The 19,087-nt window shown below is 38.3% G+C and overlaps 1 protein-coding gene across 2 annotated transcripts in view; it reads right to left on the bottom strand.

Annotated features, from left to right (window-relative positions):
- The window catches only part of FGGY (FGGY carbohydrate kinase domain containing), a 134,551-nt gene that overhangs the window by 26,538 nt on the left and 88,926 nt on the right, over window positions 1–19,087 (bottom strand). For both annotated transcript variants that reach the window (XM_010582314.1, XM_010582313.1), the window contains 5 exons: window positions 16,556–16,617; window positions 11,506–11,653; window positions 9,725–9,799; window positions 5,961–6,081; window positions 2,565–2,659 (listed from right to left, as the gene is read on the bottom strand). In XM_010582314.1, the coding sequence (XP_010580616.1) occupies window positions 2,565–2,659; window positions 5,961–6,081; window positions 9,725–9,799; window positions 11,506–11,653; window positions 16,556–16,617 (501 nt within the window). The remainder of the gene's footprint in view (window positions 1–2,564; window positions 2,660–5,960; window positions 6,082–9,724; window positions 9,800–11,505; window positions 11,654–16,555; window positions 16,618–19,087) is intronic.

Below are 19,087 nucleotides of genomic sequence, written 5' to 3' on the forward strand. Positions count from 1 at the left end.
TTATTGGTAAAAAACCCTCAATTTTCTCCTTTACTATTAGACTGAGCAAACAAAGAGCTTTGGAAAGCACAATAATTAAGCATAAACCATCTATTAGAGGACAGGTAATAACCTCTGTTATTTGCAAAGAGTAAAACAATGCTGAATGTTTGCAGCAGCACCTCTAAGAAAGGTTTGTTTTGGAAGATGTGTTAGAAAAATAAATTTAAGAGAAGGTTATTGAACTGCAATGCTAGATATGCATTTACGCCTCCCCAACCCCCAAAACACATTTATTCAGTTTCTCGTTTCTTGATCCCATGTAGCTGAATTGTTTTTAAAGTATTTTCACATTATCTAACATATTTGCTCCATGATACAACTGGTATTGCCACAGGTGGGACCTCTTTGATGACAACCTTCTGAACACACACAAAGCCAAAACACTTAGAGGGTGGTTTCTTCACACTGCAGATATGTTGTGGCATCCTGGATAGGATTCAGGGCCTCACCTGGCTCCCAGTGATCACCACAGGCAGTATGATGGAAAGAAACATGCTACAAATGCCCAGTGGGATGTATAATAGCAGTAGTTTCCAAACTACTTTCCCCTTTTCTGTTTCAGAGATATCCCAGGGAAGCCCATGGGCTTGACCTGTAACTCAGTGAAACAAAAGGAAACTCCTGCTGACCAGCAAAGCCCTTGGAACCAGACCTTGCACAAACAGCTGCTGAAGCACTGGAAAAGGCAGAGGCTGCGTCTGGGAAACCAGACTCCTTATGCAGTGCTGAGGCACCGGACTGCAATTTGTATTTATTCTTTTTCTTTATGTGCTTGTGTTAACTTACTTGATTCAAGCAGAAATGGGAAGGGAGCATAAGGAGTCATGAAGTCCGGCTCCTGACAGTCACAGGTAAGCCCTTAGGAGAAGTTTACTCCAGGAAGACCCACAGAACCTGCACTGTATTTATGACAAGCCAAAAACCATTCCAAAGAGGCCAGTACCTCCTGACATATCATAACAGTAAAAGAGCACACACTTTTAAAATTAAAAAGTCTGTGACATGGCTGGTTCAAAGGATCTAGTTTCACTCAGTAAGATTTTTGAAGGAGTGTGCTATGCAGGCTGACATATATGTACCTATGTATAAAATATACATATCTGTTCTGACATTATTGAATATGCTTCTGAAATATTTTTATATATAAGGGCAGGGTTAAAAACTGAAGGTAAATGAATACACCGAAACTGTATAAAAACACATCACAGAAAATTTTGCAGCATTAGATTTTTCTAATGGTTATGAAGACAGACTTAATCAGTTTTGAGATGTTCAGTTATTGCATAGTAGTGGAAAACATCTTAAACTTGGAATGAAATATCTATGTATTTGAAGGCAGAAGATTAACAAAAGAGTAAGAATTAAATATGAGGTCCTGTCACCAAAAGTTGCTACTGAAATTACATTTATCAAAACAAGTTCTCCTTACAAGCACTAGAATTATTAAATACATATATATATATAGTACTTATATATTTGTTGCAATAGGATTAATTTTAATGGAAAAATTCTTATGAAACTGCTCTTCCTGCTAACTTACATAGCACTGCAGAATATTCACATTTCAAAATTTCACATTTGGAAAAATGCCAAACACGGCCCAGTTCCTTAGCTTATGTTGAGCTCTTTATTGATTCCAGTAGAACTGCATCAATTTAACTAGGTTAAGAAGCTGACCTCCTTATTCAGAAAATGCATTCAGATAAGTTTTTGTGCAAAATTTCATCTACAAATACCTGCACCTGATGTTATTAGAACGAAAAGTGTATCTAGGGAGTGTCCTGATAAATAATTTTGTCCAACTGGATGCAGTGTACTGTTTAGTGTCCTTGTGTAGCATGAGGAGAGGACACGTCTTATACTAGTGGAATTGCCAGGTAGGAAAACAGATATGATTTTGGGTATTCAGACCCTTCTTTGGGTTTCTGTATACTACTGTTGTTTATGTAAATGCAGCTAAGTCATGCTTTGGCTGATCCACTGAACATAAAAGCCTTACTGCTACTTTTACAACTGTTAATGGATTGAAATAACATGAATAAACATGAAGTTCCATCCTCATTATTGACTCTGCATTCACTGTGGGCAAGACAAGAGGTATAGGTGTGTCATTTTTTACTGCATAAATAGTGCTATGTTGTTTCTTATGTTTAACATTCCTTAATACGAAGGAAGGAAAGTAGGACAAATATAACTGAGATGAAAGTGTGACCTTCTTGCAGGATCAGAGCCTTGCCAAATTCCCTCTTTTGTCTATAAAATTATATGGCCTAACTTCATAGACAGCAGCTTCTACCTGCATGTCCCTACAGTCAAAAGACAAATAATCTTCAATACACCTAAATAACATAGGGAGTTAAAAAGAGGGTGGAGAGAAAGCGATGCTGGCTCTCGTCCGGCTGTGCAGAAGGTACAAACTTTTCCACTTGAATTAAAGTCTGTGCATGGTGCCAAATGTCAAAGTGTAAAAAACGCATTAAAACTGTAAAAAAAAAAAAAAAATAAAATCAGGTACTGCATACCTGTATAGACACAAAATCCCCAGAAGCACAAGCTCCAAGAATAGCAGCACCCACCAAAACAGACTCCACTTCTTTGGACAGGACAACAGGCTTGCCTATACAAGAAAAAGCCATGCGTCTGTTAGGAAGAATATAGCAGTACTGCACTAGCGGCACAATAAATAATTAAAGCAAAAAAGACAAAGAAAAAAGGAATCAAAAAGGACTAAACCATGTTCACAACTCTGTTCAGAGCTACAGTCTACTGTAGATTAATGTAAATCTCTCTGCTTTGTGGTTCCAGGCTCCAAGAAAAATGCAGAATTTAAATAAAACAATTTCAGCAAAATATTAATGCAGAACATAAAGTATACAAAGAACAAACCCCCAGACACTGGCTATTTATCTCAAAGGGCTTGGTATAAACCTGTTACCCACACCCTCCAAACCCACGTGCCTATTAAAAGTTGACCTCGAGGGGAAAACAGGGTGGTATCCTTTTTGTTTCTTTTGCAACGAACAAAAAAAAGATTGTTTGTGTTTGTTTTTAAATATATAGACAACAAAGCCAGTCTGGTTTTGCTGGGAGACATGAAAATATGACTAGCAAACGTTCACAAGCTAGGTATGAAATAATAAGAGAAATCTTGTCTTCCAAATTGTGCGAGATACTCGACAACAATATTAAAACACTGAAAAAACAAACAAACAAACAAACAAACAAACTCAATATCTATTCTGAAGTAGGATTAAAAATTATTGTTTCATCACCCATGGGTACTATCATGAACATACTTTCCCTCACTTCACACAAAGTTTTCTAAGACCTGTACTACTAGTGTAAAAACAGCAGGAAAAAGACTAATAAACAAATAAAAAATTGGCCTGCTTTCTTAATTCTCCTTAAAAATCTAAAACAATAGCGTAAGTCTAAATACTTTTCTAGCTGTACTTCAGATGCTTATCCTCACTAAGCCAAAAAATTTAATATTCCTACAGTATTTGGCATGTGTCTAAACTTCCATTACTGAGATAATTTCATTCAATGAATGATGATGCAAACACCGTGGTGGGAGGAGGGCTTCCTTCTGTGAATAGCTTCAATGATATTATGCCCCAAAAAATGCTGCTCCTGAGAGCCAACTGTAAGATTAGAAGGAGCTGAAATTTGGAGGAAGATCTGAAGTGAGCCATGAACAACTCCTATGGAGGAAAAGGCAAATACACACTTTTCAAAATGAGAAATACAATTATTAATATGAGAAAAAATTATTGATACAAAGCAAATTCACCTTGCACCCCAGGCATCCAGTTTCATTATGCTAACCTTTCCCTGTTCCACCAGCGTAAAGCTCCTTACAACCATCTTTCAGTGAGTGACATAAAGGTGCCACAGTGGTCTTTACGCCATTTCCTCCTACAGTTAGCAGAGGCAGAGTGACGGGGAAAGAAAGCGGATACAGTGGGACCTTGTTTTTGACTGCTGGAGTGACTACTAACAGTGAACGAGCATAATTACAGCATCCCTTAAATTTCTCTGACCAGACAAAATCCACCTTGAAAACATTAGTGTAGGATCAATCACCTGAGCATTCCTCTGGTTCAGATGGACCACAGCTCAGGACTTGGGACAACTTAGAACAGAAAATCTAAAACTCAAGCTTACAGCTACACGGCTCTTTGCCAGGCCTTGAAGCAGTAAGCAATTTTCAGCATGCTCTAAAATTTACTGCACATTTCCCGCATCATCAGAGTGAATACAGAATTCTTACCAGGCAAACAAAAAGATCAAGATACTTTTTAAGTGGCCTGCGAAATTATCTATTGGATGTCTGCATGGCTGAGTCATGGGCATTTGCAGCTAACAATAATATATTCAGATTTTTTTCTTTTCGGGAAAGAATGGGGGATTGATTCTGGAATGTTAGTTATTTTATCTGATAGGCTCTAATGAGTTCAACATAACCAAGAGCATTTCAGTTAGATGAACTCTGACATCCCTTGTCAGTCATTGATTTTACAAATGGGGGAGAACTCCAGACTGCAAAAAGGCCTTTTTGTACTGAATTGTACTTGGCCATTAGTTACAGTCAAAGAACTTCTGATTACATTTTAATCAGAATACCTTTTCACAGATCTTTTATTTTACACATCATGAGCCAGCATCCCAACTCTACACATAGCTGAAATTCACCTAAAACATTTGAGTTATATAAGGAAAGGCACAGACTTGACAACAGCATTTTTTCACAAACAGAAAGTGTCACTTTGACTACAATGTATTTAGTGAATTTTAAGGTCAACAGGCATTATGCTTTTTGTTTCTCCATTTCTGTTTTCATCTCAGGTAAGTACATAAGGCATATTTTCATCTTCCCTGCTGCATCAAGGTTATGAAGTGTGGTTTGATGTTAGAGCAAGTCAGATCTCCGGACCAAATGCCCCAAATCTGAGCCTTAAACTTTATTCATGACAGCTCAACTGGTCTTAATCGGAAATACACTCAAACCACAAATCATTCAAAGTTTCTCTGAAGTCTTTTACGCTAAATTTTGTTATTTTTTAAAGTATATTCAACTGACTCACAGGTGTGCTAAGATGTCCCACACACACAGGCTTAAAGGAGACCAAAAATACCACACAAGCCTGAGACCTCCTCTTGTAATGAACCACATACCCAGGACCTTCCACCCATCCGGAATTCTACAAAGCCAAATGCAACACCATGCAGCAGCAGCAAGGATCCAGAAATTGTCCCCTAAACCATATTAATGATACAGACATGGAAGCAATTCAGAAAAGAATTGTTCTATATAATGGATACAGTGCCCAGCATGAGCAGGAAGCGTCAGAAGTCCAACAGAATTCAAAGAGGAAGAAGCTAATAGAGGTTTTAGTAAAACACATCTTATACAAACCATGCTCACAAAATGTAGTGGGCATTATCCTCTTCCAACTAGTGGCTTGTAATCTGACTGAATGGAATCATTTCTATGGAATTTTTAGAATAATTTTTAAAAATCTGATAGCGAGAAACATCTCTGACATGTAATTTATACACACTGGTTTTAAAAATTCCATGCAAGGTTTTTATATTTATTCTATTGCACTTCCTTAAAAAACCTGTAAGTCTGAGATCTGCAGATTGGAAATCATGCTGAAGGTCTCTCCCGAAGCCCATTTTCTAACAATATGAAGTATGGAGCTTTGTTTGCACCGCATCTCTGTGTTATTCAAATGTCTTTAAATTTCAGGAAATTCAGTCTTGCAGGAAGTAACATTTCATTACACACTTTTTGGCCAACCAGCAAAATAGAGTTCTATATAAAGAAAGTATTTATTTTTCCAAAGACAAAGTATTTAGCCACCTAAAATAAAGTAGTTTACACTTTTTTCCCCACACTTCCTCTAACTTACCAGTAATGTCAGCGTGCATCTGCACAAAGAGAGGGTTCTTGCTCAGCCCACCGCACAGAAACAGCGTGTTGATATGATGCCCTGCAGCCTGCATAGTTTCCAAAATATGTCTTGTTCCTAACTTCAAAAAGGGGGGGGGGAACAAAACAGATGAGCACAGAAGAGCAGCCACATGAACAGATCTTAAAGCACAATTTGCTAAAAAGAATATTACTACTAACTGCCCCTACCAGTAACCTGAGGGCTGGGAACAGACCTGCAGGGGTATGGCCTCTGCTTAGCTTCCAGCCAGTAACAGGCATTGTAATTAAGAACTAGAAAAATCAAACAGATGGCACAAAGAATTGGGAAGTACTTGGGCACAGCATATTGCAGTAAACATCCTGGGGCTGGATGAAGAAGTGAAGACATACCAGTACACAATAACACAGGGAAATGGGGCTTTCGGGGAAGTACCAACAAGGGTGAAGACAGGGATTATGAGAAGACACAGAAATGGGCACCAGGAAAAACTGATGGCAGTGATAAGCAGCTGTTTGTGACCAAGTGCAGCAGAGTACGGAAAACATTTCCAGATCTGGAACTAAAACCTATGTGGCAAAGACATCCCCACCAAAAACTTCTATTTACTTTGTATAACAGCATCTGAAAATCACTCTCAGTAAAGAGATTTCAATTCTGAAGCCAAATAGCAGAACACAACAAAAAAAGGAGCAGATAAAAAACTGTATTTTCTGTCTTTTCAGCAAAAAGGAAAACCTGAAGAATTTTGTATTGGCTGAACTATTTCTCTTGGCCTTTGCCCTATGCAAAATAAAATGTTCCATTTCATGCCGGGATTAATTGAAACATCTAAAATGTAGGCATATTTTTATACTTTTCATTTACAGTCTCCATTCTGAGAAACTCAAATTAGAACAGCTCAGAGTTCCGCTCTGCGAATGATGAAAGCAAATGCTTTGCCATTTTAAAAAAATCATTTCTCTTTTTGTTTGCTTTGCTTGCCTCCAACTACTCACTGAAGTCAACCTTCTCTCTCTGTCCTCTTGCAAGAACATTTTCCATTTCTTTGACAAACTATTTGTCTAAAAATAATTCCCAGCTCTTTATAATACCTTGGAAGTTAATTTTGAAGCTCAGACTTGACAAAATGCCCAATTCAAGCCAAAATTTTGCCCAAGCTGACTCTTTGTAGGTAGATTCCCCACAAAACACAACCTGGTTGAAGTTTTCACTAACTGTCATTTAAGTCTTCTTTATGCTATGCTGCAAGTTCATTAAGAGGTCTGCAGCCTGCAATAAACCCCTCTTCAAATAAAAGCTACTGAAAATTGAAGCTAGCAGAGTTTCATCAGACTGGAGACGTTTTACTATGAATGACTGGCACCACTCTGGATAGGCCTTCAAATGTATTTTGGTTTTTCAGGCAAGCGGTTATGAGGAACTTTAGCAGCCGCAACACCAGCTGACTAAATCCATCGCTTCCCTATTGACACAGAGGGCTAATTTCCAAATCACACAGCCACCATTTTAATTATGGAAAAATAAACTGCTCTAAAAAGAGTCTGTCTCCTCAGAACGGGCTTGACGGCCACAATTATATCTCTGATCATGTTCTCATCCGTCTAACTGTTGCATCGCATTTTGCAATGAATAGTTAAAAGGATATTCTCTTTCACTACTTCTGAAATTCAAATTTATTAACAACTTCTCTCACAACATACACACGTCAAAGACCCTGAGAAAGAACATGCTGTGAAAATTATTTTGTGTTTACCTGCCTGGAAAATTGTATTCACATAGCAATTTAAATTAAAGCCAGACTTATTTCATTGTGGGTGGGGGGGAACTAATTTAATCCTGGATTGGAGAAAATGCAAATTGAGGGGCTTCAAATGCAAATTTTATATAAAAAGAAAAAAGCGTCTCCTGCTGAAAAGAAAACTAGAGATTAACATTCTGTGGGCAGGCCTACACTTTTTACAAGATTTTTCCTTAGGTTTAAAGTCTATCTTGCACCCATTGAAGACAGCTAATGGTACAGGATTGGGGCTGTCCTGAACGAGAACTGTTTTCTTCAACAAAAGTGAAGCTAGAATTGGGAGTGATGGAGTATGAGAGGAAAATTAAATTTCCTAGGTACCACATTAGCGGTTAGTAAATACAGCAAGTCAAAAACAAGCCTGCTCTGACTACTTTTTAGTTACTGTTTCAATAGCTTTTTAAGAATTTCCGTTAACTTACAATGAAAGGTACAGTATGGCCTTTTTATATTAAATCTCACAATCAGTGCAACTAGCTATCAAAAAGATATGCAGATGCTGAATTTAGCGTTCAGCACAGCAGTTGCATTTTACAATAAAATTTGAGTTGTATCATATAATGAGATAATAGGTGACTTTCCCAGGATTTCCAGCAGAGAACGTTTCCACTTCGTTAGCACGATACAATAACAGAGCACCTGTTCGATACTGGAAAGTTTCTTTCAGGGGGCAGTATCAGTCGCTGGCATTGTTTAAACTCTCCTAAACATTCTTATTTAAATGGTGGGATTACACTGAAGCATCAGGTACAACCAAGCTACATTCATCTTAAAAAGGATTAAAACTCACAACAATGAATTCCAGGCTGGGGTTAAGTTCTCATTATTTGCTGAAGAGGGAGGGTTAACACATAAGATGTACAATTCACAGTAAATTTACAGCAGCCGCCCACCCTCTATATCCCAGATGGCTGACCCAGCCTAGCAAAGTTGTTGTTTAACCAGTAGAGGAGTTTGGAAGTTTTCCAACTGAACAGAGTTTTGTCAGGAAAACTCCCCAATTCATCAAACTGTTAATGTTTTGCAAAAACACCTCAAGTTCAACAAACTTTAGGGGAAAAAAAAAAATCAGAAAAAGGATGTCAAAGGAATGCCAATTTCAGTCACCAATGCCTGGGGATAGCACACCCCATTGAAAATACCCTGCACCAGGGTTTCAAAACAACTTCTTTGACCCAGGTTGTCACTTCAAAATAGAACTTCTTGTGAACTGGAAATCCTGGGTTCCAGAGAAAATTAGGGCAGAAACAAAAGTATTCCAATAAAATTACCCATCTGTGCACGTTAGCACACATCGAGGACATTTTCATAAAGACAGCCCCGCTGCTTTAACAGAAACACAGCCACAGGTTGGAAATGCTACGCACGAGACAACTGCTTGCCTTGCAGCAGGGAAACCGAGGGAGGAGTGAGATCTGGTCTGTTCGGTCTGTAGCGTTATGAACTGAATCACAGACCCACTCCAACTCGCTGTGGTACAGAGTTCTGACTCATCTAACAAGCAAGCAGGGGAAATCCATGGATTTAGGAACAATCTGAAGTTGAGGCATTTTAGGGGAGTGCAAGTTCCTTCACACAACTGCCAAAGCTTTTTTTTTCCACTCTCTCAGCTTCCCTCTAGACAGCCCATGATGTTAACGCTGCCCCATATAGTATCAGCCTCTTTCCTCACATCTGCACTAGAGGCAAAATCTCCATTTACAGAATTGCAATAAGGAGAAAACTTTTTAGGGGAACATTTTCTCCACAGTCTGTGTCGATTATCCTACAGTAGGGAGTAGTCACCAATGTGTGACAAGGGTAAACAATATCTTGCTCCTTTAAGAAGTCCATTAAGTGAATTCATCTATTATTAGAAATCTGTTTAGCAGAAGGGAATGATCAGTCTGCCACAGAACATGAGACAATTCATTTATTCTTTTATGCACTTAAAATGGCTTACAGCAATGGCTTGAATCGTGGCCAAGTAGATAAGGGCAAGTTCATCCAGACCCCGAGACAATGTTAGTCCAACAACCTGTGTAAAGATCAAAAAGAAAATGTACAAATCCAGCCAAAGTAAAACTCTATTATTTTCTACGGTTTCTTGTTGTAACAAGTTTTAAGTGCTAATTCTAAGTCCTGCTTTTGTGAGCTGCACACATAATGTTATGTTAAACATGTTATTCCTGATCTGGGGAAGAACCGCATAAATTGTTCTTGTCCTTGCAAAGAAATAAAGAACAAACGGCATATTGTATGGGATTAGAGATAGATTAACTCTGACAGTTTTATGTTATGACTCAGATATTGCTTGTGAATGTATTTAATGTAATAATATGAAAATGCTATTACATAAAAATAACTTTTTAAAAGCATTTCTCCCCCTCCCTTCCAAGCACCCTAACACTGAAACACAATTAATAATTAAAGACTATATCTTAACCTCCTTTACTCTGACATAAATCAATACTGCACTGTAGTTACTCTGGATTAGCATCAGCATAGGCAACAGCTGAATGCAGCCATAACTGTGGCAGAAAAAATGTGTTGCTATTACCAGTATTTGCATACAGCCATCATGCCAAGGAAATTCTGATTCTGCTGCAGCATATAATTCTTTTATAAAATAATACATGTATTATTAGGACCCCCAAATATATGAGCCATCTCTGTTTGGTTTTTTTTTTAATTGTTTCCCTCGTTTGAGGTTTAAAACGTGTTGCAGTGCTTACGCCTACCCTTTCCTATCTCAACCTCAAATACAGCAGATATTGGTGTTGGTGACTAGCTTGAGACACTGACTTCAAGGACAATATGACATTTTGAAGTACATTTTTGCATTAATCACCAGGTATTTTGATATCATCAAATTATACCCTTACAATATTCTTCTGTAATAGTTCTGCACAGTAACTTCCTGGCTTGTGAACTAGCCGATCTACCACCATGAAGTTCAGTGAAGAGAAACATCCAAAAATTTAAAGATGGGCTGAAAACCTCCCCAGCAGAGGTTCTCTGGTCAGCTTCCAAATGCTGCTCTTTCTGGTTCCAGATTGCAACGTTCTGAAAATTTCTTTGTACAGAACACAGTATTTCAACCCCATTAAGTTCCAAAAGTAGCCATTTTAAAACCACAAGCCAGAATCAAATCAGGTTTACCTTTCAACAAAGAGGTATGTAGCACCATGGTTGCATAGTTCCAATCATGAGAGCATCTATGCCCATTTTTAACAATAAGCAGAGGGGCTTTTCAGTTTCTGTTGAAATTTACTACACCGCAACTCTAATACAGCACATTTACTGAACATTTATCTGTTTAAATCAAGCAATCTCTCCTCAATATATTTCATTCCTTTCCCAGATAGGCATACCTAAATTTGTGTTGAAATTCAGTGCAACAGATATGCAAAATTTGGTAGACAGGTGAGTTAACAACAGCAAGTGCTGCTATTCAGTGCTCTGAAATGTAATTCCTAGGAAAGATACTGGGACACACACAACACTCCTCATATTTTTAGAAAATAAATGTGGCTGTAGTGATATCTCAACTACAATAATCCCTGGTTTTCTACTGAAACATTAGCACACTTCAAAATGCAGCAAGAAACCCAAATCCTATGGGACAGTTTAAATAGCTAAGGAGGAGTATGCTCAAAATTGAAAAAAGCTCCTTCCAAGTTTTGGGTTTTTTTTTTTTTTTACCCTGTATTGACCTTTTTGCAAAGACAGGCTGTTTCTTACCATGCCCTTTAGTGTCAGATCTGTTAAGGGAGATCTGTTACCATGGAAATCTGGCCAAACATGTAAATCAACAGTGAGGAAACCCACAGGCAAAGATTTCTTAATCAGATCCAGGTGACTGTTCAAGTATGTATATATACTGTGAGCACTAGAAAAAAAACAAGTTGGAAAAAGAGTGGGGGAGGTTATTCATCAAACATAAAACATTTGTACTACCATCAAATGCAGAAAACTCATCAAAGAATGGCAAATCCCAAATCTAAAACAAAGGGGGAGAAAGGCAAAAACGACTGCTTGCCAAACTCATGGCACTGCAGAGTGCAGGCAGTGGGGATGTCTATCTGCACGTCCATTCGACAGGCCATGTGAATTCCTCAGTTTCGCAGGATGAGGGAAGATAATGGCACTTTGTGGTCTTCAGTTTGTACATTTACTCCTACAGGTCCCTAGACAAGCCAGAGCTGTTTGACATTTTGGGTGCTCCTGATGCTTGTCTCTAACAGAAAGGTGCTGACACTGTGAAAGAGAAAGCTAGAGAAAAGAAAGCTGCAAGAGGGGAATAAGGAGGATTCCAGGCAGAAATGAAAATCAAATTCCTTTACAAATGTTTAAAAATTTCTTTGATTAATCAATAGCACTGGACTTACAGCTTTCCTTTTTTAAACCATAATTATTTCAGTATGTGTTATGATTAAAATGCAGCACTAAGGGTGGAGGAGAGAAAGCAAGTGGCTGCTGTTTTAGGGAGGAGGCAAACATGGGCCTAAATATGATTGTATCTAAGTTCAGATACTACACCCAACTCCACAGCATCCAACGGAGTTTTTCCTGGACCAAGAGTAGTCTTAGGACTAATGGTGAATTCTTCAGTGCTTTGGCTTGCAATGACTCTAGTGACATTCCATTTAAAAAATGTTGCAATTATGCTCAGAATATTTTTTCAAACACTCATACTATCATGAACAGATTCATATATATTTTTCAACTCCTCTGAAATCTCCAAGTGGGGCATTTAATTCTAGACATGTGGGTCAATAATAGCATCTAACCCTAATTACAATTGATTAGTCATTGTCTCATCCACTGTAGACCCAAACAGTGATATTCATTTAGCCTCTACATGTATATTCAATTGTGCACTAATGAGGTCCCTAAGGGAATTTGGCATATGCTTTACTAGTTTGACTTCTGACCTGCTAGCAGCTGTATATTTATACTTTGCATTCAACCATTCGGCTGCATGTTTTTTCAATTATACCTTACCATGTGTATGCTATCAGAGGATATCATTCAAAATGAAGTACACTTGGAAGACATTAAAATAACTAATTCACATCATTATTCACGTACTTTAAAATGTACTTTATGTGTCTTCCTGGACCTTAATTATGATAATTTTGAGGTCACAATCATTTTTTTCCCCCTTGTTGTAAAAGCGGCCCTGTTTTCTACATCCCTGAAGACTGCACTAGAAGCAGTACATGCTAAGGACAGAGTCATTTTATTTCCAGTCTAAATCGTGGCTTGACTGTTGGGAAGGAAAAGAAAGGAAAGCTTCACTCAACCACAGACCTACCAGACATCCCAGCTTCTATCTAATCTCCATCCTGCTTGATTACTCTCGCAAGGATTAGCCATTCCTGCAGCTCTGACAGAACACAAGGACCGTACAAAAGAGGCTAAAGTTCAGCCAAATATGCTTAAGACCCTCAAAACCTTGGAATTACAATTTTTTTCCACACCTTTTACTTTTTTTTTGCCTACATATAGATATGGGTTCAAGGCACTACATTTGGACTGAGTGACTGGCAAAATCCTTCAAACACTTGCCAGTTCCAGTTTCTACCATGTGTGTGTTATATGTAGTATTACACTATCAGCTCTCTGGAGCTTTTTCTATTCGGTTCTATGAGAAAGTATCAGTAGCAGCTGGATCTGACTTGCAGAGTTGAGCACAAGCTATTGCTATTAAAAAGGAACCATGTTGAAAGTGGAGAACAAGAAATCAATGCAAGTTTGTCCAGGGTTGTGTTCATATTAGGGACATAACTTCAAAAAGCAACAAAAGGTTGGTATTTAATCTGTTCAGGAATCCTGGAAGATGCCAGCAGGTATCTTTCAGGAAAATAATCTAAAAATTTGAGGTTTCTAAATCTAAAAAAAAGGGCTCTGAAACATCTAGAGGTACAGAGAACTGCCAAATATGATCATTATGTTCTGCTTGGAAGATCCCCAAATTGCTGGTAGATAATGTGTGTGTGTGTCACTTCACTGCTTTTTTTCATCTCTTTAGATGGGGAAATGGCATTGAGAAGTGAAGGAAGGGAAATTCTGTCCTAAAACGTAGTGCTTCACGAAGTGCCAAAGGGCATATAATCTTTGCTGTCAGTTAGACACTTCTTTCCTCCAGAAGGTTAGAAACTGTGATTCTACAAAACAGAAGTATTTAAACTTTATAGCATAAATGATCATATTACTTCTTTTTTTTAAAAGTTTCCTATTCTAGTCTACCTATACAGGGTTTAATGTACCAGTGTTGGCTAGATGTCAGACCTACACAATATATAGACTGAAGACCAAAAGTGCTATATACAGAGCAATTTCTGCAACTCACTGAACTGCATGAAAAAACCCAAGGTTTGCTGCCCACAGAGTATGCCTATTAGTTAGGCCAAATGCTAAATTTACAACTGTCCAGACAATCCTCACATAATTCAACCCTCTCCACTTCCAGTAAAAGAAGGGAAAAGAGAACATCGGAATAGTACTGGGAGGGTTGCACAACACTGGTCTTCAGCACAAGTGGTCAGTAGAAGCTGGTTTCTGGCAAGTTTGCCTAAGCCGCTCATGCCCTAACAAGTTACCACAAACTACTGAAACAGTGATAAATGCAGCTTGCAAACTCTTGCTCCTGGTAGAGGCAAAGGAACAGAAGTCTACACAGTAAGCTTCTGAGATCAGCTGCTCAGCAGGCAGTTTGCCATTGCCAAACCTACTTATTATCAGCGTGAGGAGCCTGGGAGAAAGCAAAGATAGGTTTAGGAAGGTAGAAGTAGGTGATAGGCAGCAGCAAGTAAAAGGCACAGATTAGTGACCTCAGATGTTTTTTAATGATCCAGACATGCACGTGCTTTCTGTCACTACAAAACCAGCTTAACTCTTCACAGTGTCACACCTAGCATGGGAAGTAAAGGTAATACGCAATTGCACATGTAAGTATGACATTCTCATTTTGTTTTCTTTCGGTGACCATTTGCAATGGCTGAACAAATTCCTACACCCACACAGAGAATACACTAAACATAATAAACCAGATGCTCTGAAATATTCCACTGAGATTTCCAGGCAAATAATTTACCATCATCACCAACAATCCCCCAAAACAAGACACTATGTTCTTATGAAGTATATGACTTAATGTAAGTAAACACATAATCCAAAGCTTGGGCCAACACTGTTCACTAAAAAAATGCCTCACACTCATATAGCTACTGCTACTAGTCCGTGTGATAAGGCTGAAGCTCGTGCTCCATGTGTAGGAAGAAATGAAGAAATACGGAGAAAAATTCAGTTCTAATTGCAAAGTTCCTGATTTTTGTTTGTTCAAATCAAACTCTTTAACAAATATGTGAGAATTACAGGGAGAAAGGGGATGGGGGAATTAATAATTGTTTACTAAGTGTAGAGCAATGCAAACACTTCATTAGGAGAGTAATATCTAGAAAGCATTATAAAACCACCATTGAGCAAATTAACTTTATAAAATATTATCATCCTTTTTATAAAATATTATAATCTTTTTTATCAATGCTGTCCTCCACAGTTTTACTAACTGCAGGAGACTCAAATCCAAATTTATGACACCATACACTCAGATAACATGGAGTTCTATTCCCGATATTCTGTATTTAGTGTCCTATTCACATAGGACAAAATTTTGGAAAAAATCCCAGATCAATCCTTATTCCAAACATACACAGATGCATTTATTTCCCGATTTCCTTTTTTTAAAGAACAAGCAAGAGAATTCTAGGAAGCATGAATATTTCATACTGAATGAAGTCCAATACATTTCTGGGAATCCTGGTCAAGTTCTTAACAAACAAGTAAGGCATTGGGCACTACAAAGCATGGAAGGGTCATCCAGAGAAACCAGGTAGCTTTATACACCCAGGGAAGACTGAAAATAACTGTATAACTCCATGTACTTAATACATCTATCTATCAGGACTGACCCTTGCCTTTTAGACCAGAGTGATAAACTGAAGATAAAATGCCAAGTTTGCTGTTTTTTAATGTAAGGAGGAAAAAGAAATTAAGAGAATCAAATTTTCATCCAATGTGCCTAACTGTTCAGCTAAGATCTCTCTGGGAGTGATGTGAACCATCTTAAAAGGAATCCAAGCCAAAATAGCTTGAGGAAGTCCAGATCTGACAGAATTGTCTGGACTGTCTTCATTCACTTCTAAAGCAGACCAAACTAAGATTCCACATCGCACACAGCCTCCCGCTCAAGGAATCCTGGAGTTACCTCTGATTCACTCCTACGTCTTAAGTTTTGTCTGAAAATTCCTCCTGGGCTTCTCTGTTCTATTTGTGCTGCCATGCAGGAGTTTTTCATACAGCGGCTATACCTTCCTTTAGATGATTGTTCCAAAAATACTGAGTAATATATTCCTAATTAAGCTATATCTCATCCTTGGAGCTTAATAGTGTCACCTACAAATTAAGACACACCATTAGCCCAAGGCATAAAGGTCTGCTGAACAGGGCTGATGCTATGGTATCAAGAAATACCCTGGGCTGGATATAAAAGAGGTTGAAAAGCAAAAAGTTAGTATCACCACTTAGATACCTCAAAGGTATCTGAGGGGAGTTTAAAGCTTTCATCTTTGAGCAATCACCTGGCAAGCCTTTGTAAATAGTTCCAACCCACTATCAGACTGTTAATTCCCCTGTTTCAGAATAAGGATACAGCCGTGGAATTCTGCACTGGTGGGAATACAGAATTTATAAGACAGGTATGTGATAAAGGAATAAGAACAGTGACCTGGCTGCAGCTTTTGACTGTAATTCCGGGAAGGCGACGTGGCCTTGGACCACATGATCTATCTGAAAAAGAGAAAAGCAACGTTTTGGGGACGATTACATCTTAAAAATTCAGTCCTGGAAAAAGGTAATACAGTGTCATAACTTTAAAAAGACAAGGGAGCTTCTAAATTACTCACGAGATGTTAAGTCCTAGTCCGAGTAAAGCCAATGACAAAACTCCCACTGACATTACTGGATTCAGGATTTGGCTTAAAAACAGTATGAAAAAAACAACGAATGCTGCATCAAAAATAAGCAAAATGCTAAGCATGCAGCTCCTCAGTCAGAAGAGCAAGCCAAAAAGATGACTTTTTTCCTGTCCAACACTACCTGAGAGCATGTCCTCTAGCCTCTCCCATTCTCTTGCATGCATATCCTCATTGGAATTCTACCAGGAGCATCTTCTTGGCCCAAATCCCTACATCTTTCTGTATCACACTGCTATAATAAAACACAAGGTGTGGTCATCCTGATAGATGCTCCATATGTTCATTGCAGGAAACAAAATGTATACCCTGACAAGCAATTATTGCTATAAAAAAAGATCAATATAGGCTCTGTCTTACACTAAATTTATAGGTCAGCTTGTCCTTTCACTCCGGAGTGGCTACCATTACTCACAAAAGAAAGTACCAGGTAGAATAACATGGGCTTTTAAGACAATAATTCAGCAGGTTTTGTGGCCTCTTGGTAATATCCCATCAGAGGTAAGAGTAAAAGCTAAGGAGGTAAAACGAGAGCTACTCAAGAGCACTGAGTATATTTGGCAATACCTATTGGCAGCAAACCACATTAAGTATTTAATTTTTAACAGCATGAGTCTAGTCCTTAACCAGTGTAGGAAAACATATAATGAAGCATACACATCTGAACATGGCAATAAAAGCAATGCATGCCTGTTCTTTCCAAGATTTGCATCAAAGCCAACACTCAAACATGTGCATGCATTAGAAACAAAGCTCAGGCCTGAATTTTGCAATCTTGCATAATCTCTTTAGAACATAGAGGCAGCTCATAAATTCAGAAATAAATCTATAAATAAATATCACATATACGTGGGTGCTATGAAAACACTTTACACAAAAATGTTACAGAAGTTATGAAGTTAGATATTTAAATGCCCTTAATTCAAGACATGGGCACATGAGGGTTTCATCTAGAAACCCTTTTCTGCTATTCTTTATTTTACAGTTTGTAATGATGTCATGCCATCCTTTGTCTCTGTTGTGCAATATCTTTCTTCCTATAAATTTTGAAAATCCAGTGCAAAAGCCCATCTAATACACAAACAAACAAGCTTTTTCAAAACAAGCGGCATTCTTAATTCTTCATTTGGACTCCATCTGAACTAGTTTTCAAAATCCAACTGAATTTTTTCACAGCTGTATCAATAAAAAAATTAATTAGAGATTTTTAAAGGGAAGTGTATCAGTTTTACTTTTAAGTAGTTCAACAGACTGTTCAAATTTCATGAAAAGAATTCACCTTTGGGCATAGATCAAGCTATGAAAAGAATCCCAAAACATGTCAATTTTTTTGTTTTCAGAAAGCTTCAAGTATGAGAAAGCAGGATCTTTAAAATCACAGAGATAATGAATGCAAACTACCCTCCACACAGTGCACATACACTGTTTCCTTCTATGGCTCTCTATGTGTTTTCTGTACGTACAACCTCAAGAAAACCACATGAGATATTCTAAGAATGTTTTAATAAGACAGCCTCCCTAATATACCTAAGAGTACTTAGAGCTGACTCTTGCTATGGGTCCTAACAAGACCGTGCATTTTTTCCAGCAATTTCTTTAATGACTCAGGAATGTCTTGTTCTCTGCTACTGGAATGGAAGGGATTTTTAAAATCATCTTTCTGAAATGCCCCAGCTCTCATGGTACATTTTAAGTGGGGAACCACACTGAGCCAGCCAACAAAAAACACTGACTTGCTGTATCCTCTCTACAACTTAGTTAAGTGTCTTTACTTGCTTTGGATTAAGCACATAGAGACTTCTCCTCTCAAAAGCGTTCTTACAAAGAAACACCCAAGATTTGCCATTTTCCTTTTAAAGGGGTGATGTTATGAGCAGTAATTCGATTTTACTTCTGGTTGTAGCAGTTACCTACAGAACGGGACACTTTGGTTCTAGCCCCATCTTGACTTGAAAAATTTAAAGCACGCGCATCCCACCTGCTGCAAGAGCACTACAGCCATGAGGCTACGGATGGGTTGGAGATGGGATGGGAAGCAGAGGCTGCAGGAGAGGAAGAGGGATGACTCTCCCACTGAAGCTGTGACACCCTACAGAGAGGAATGTCGGATTCACGTGGCCAAGGAGAGAGCACAGGAGGGAACTCCAATTCATAGCTCAGCGCTTAGGGTGTGTCTGGGCTTCCTGATCCAGGATTATTTCTGTTTCTCATTCAGTGACTGTTCCATATGGAATGTATAAATGCAGTGATGCCCCAATCTACTACTTCCTGGACATGTACTCCGA

Source organism: Haliaeetus leucocephalus, unplaced genomic scaffold (genome assembly GCF_000737465.1).
Source record: "Haliaeetus leucocephalus isolate CR32 unplaced genomic scaffold, Haliaeetus_leucocephalus-4.0 Scaffold848, whole genome shotgun sequence".
Taxonomy (NCBI): Eukaryota; Metazoa; Chordata; class Aves; order Accipitriformes; family Accipitridae; genus Haliaeetus; species Haliaeetus leucocephalus.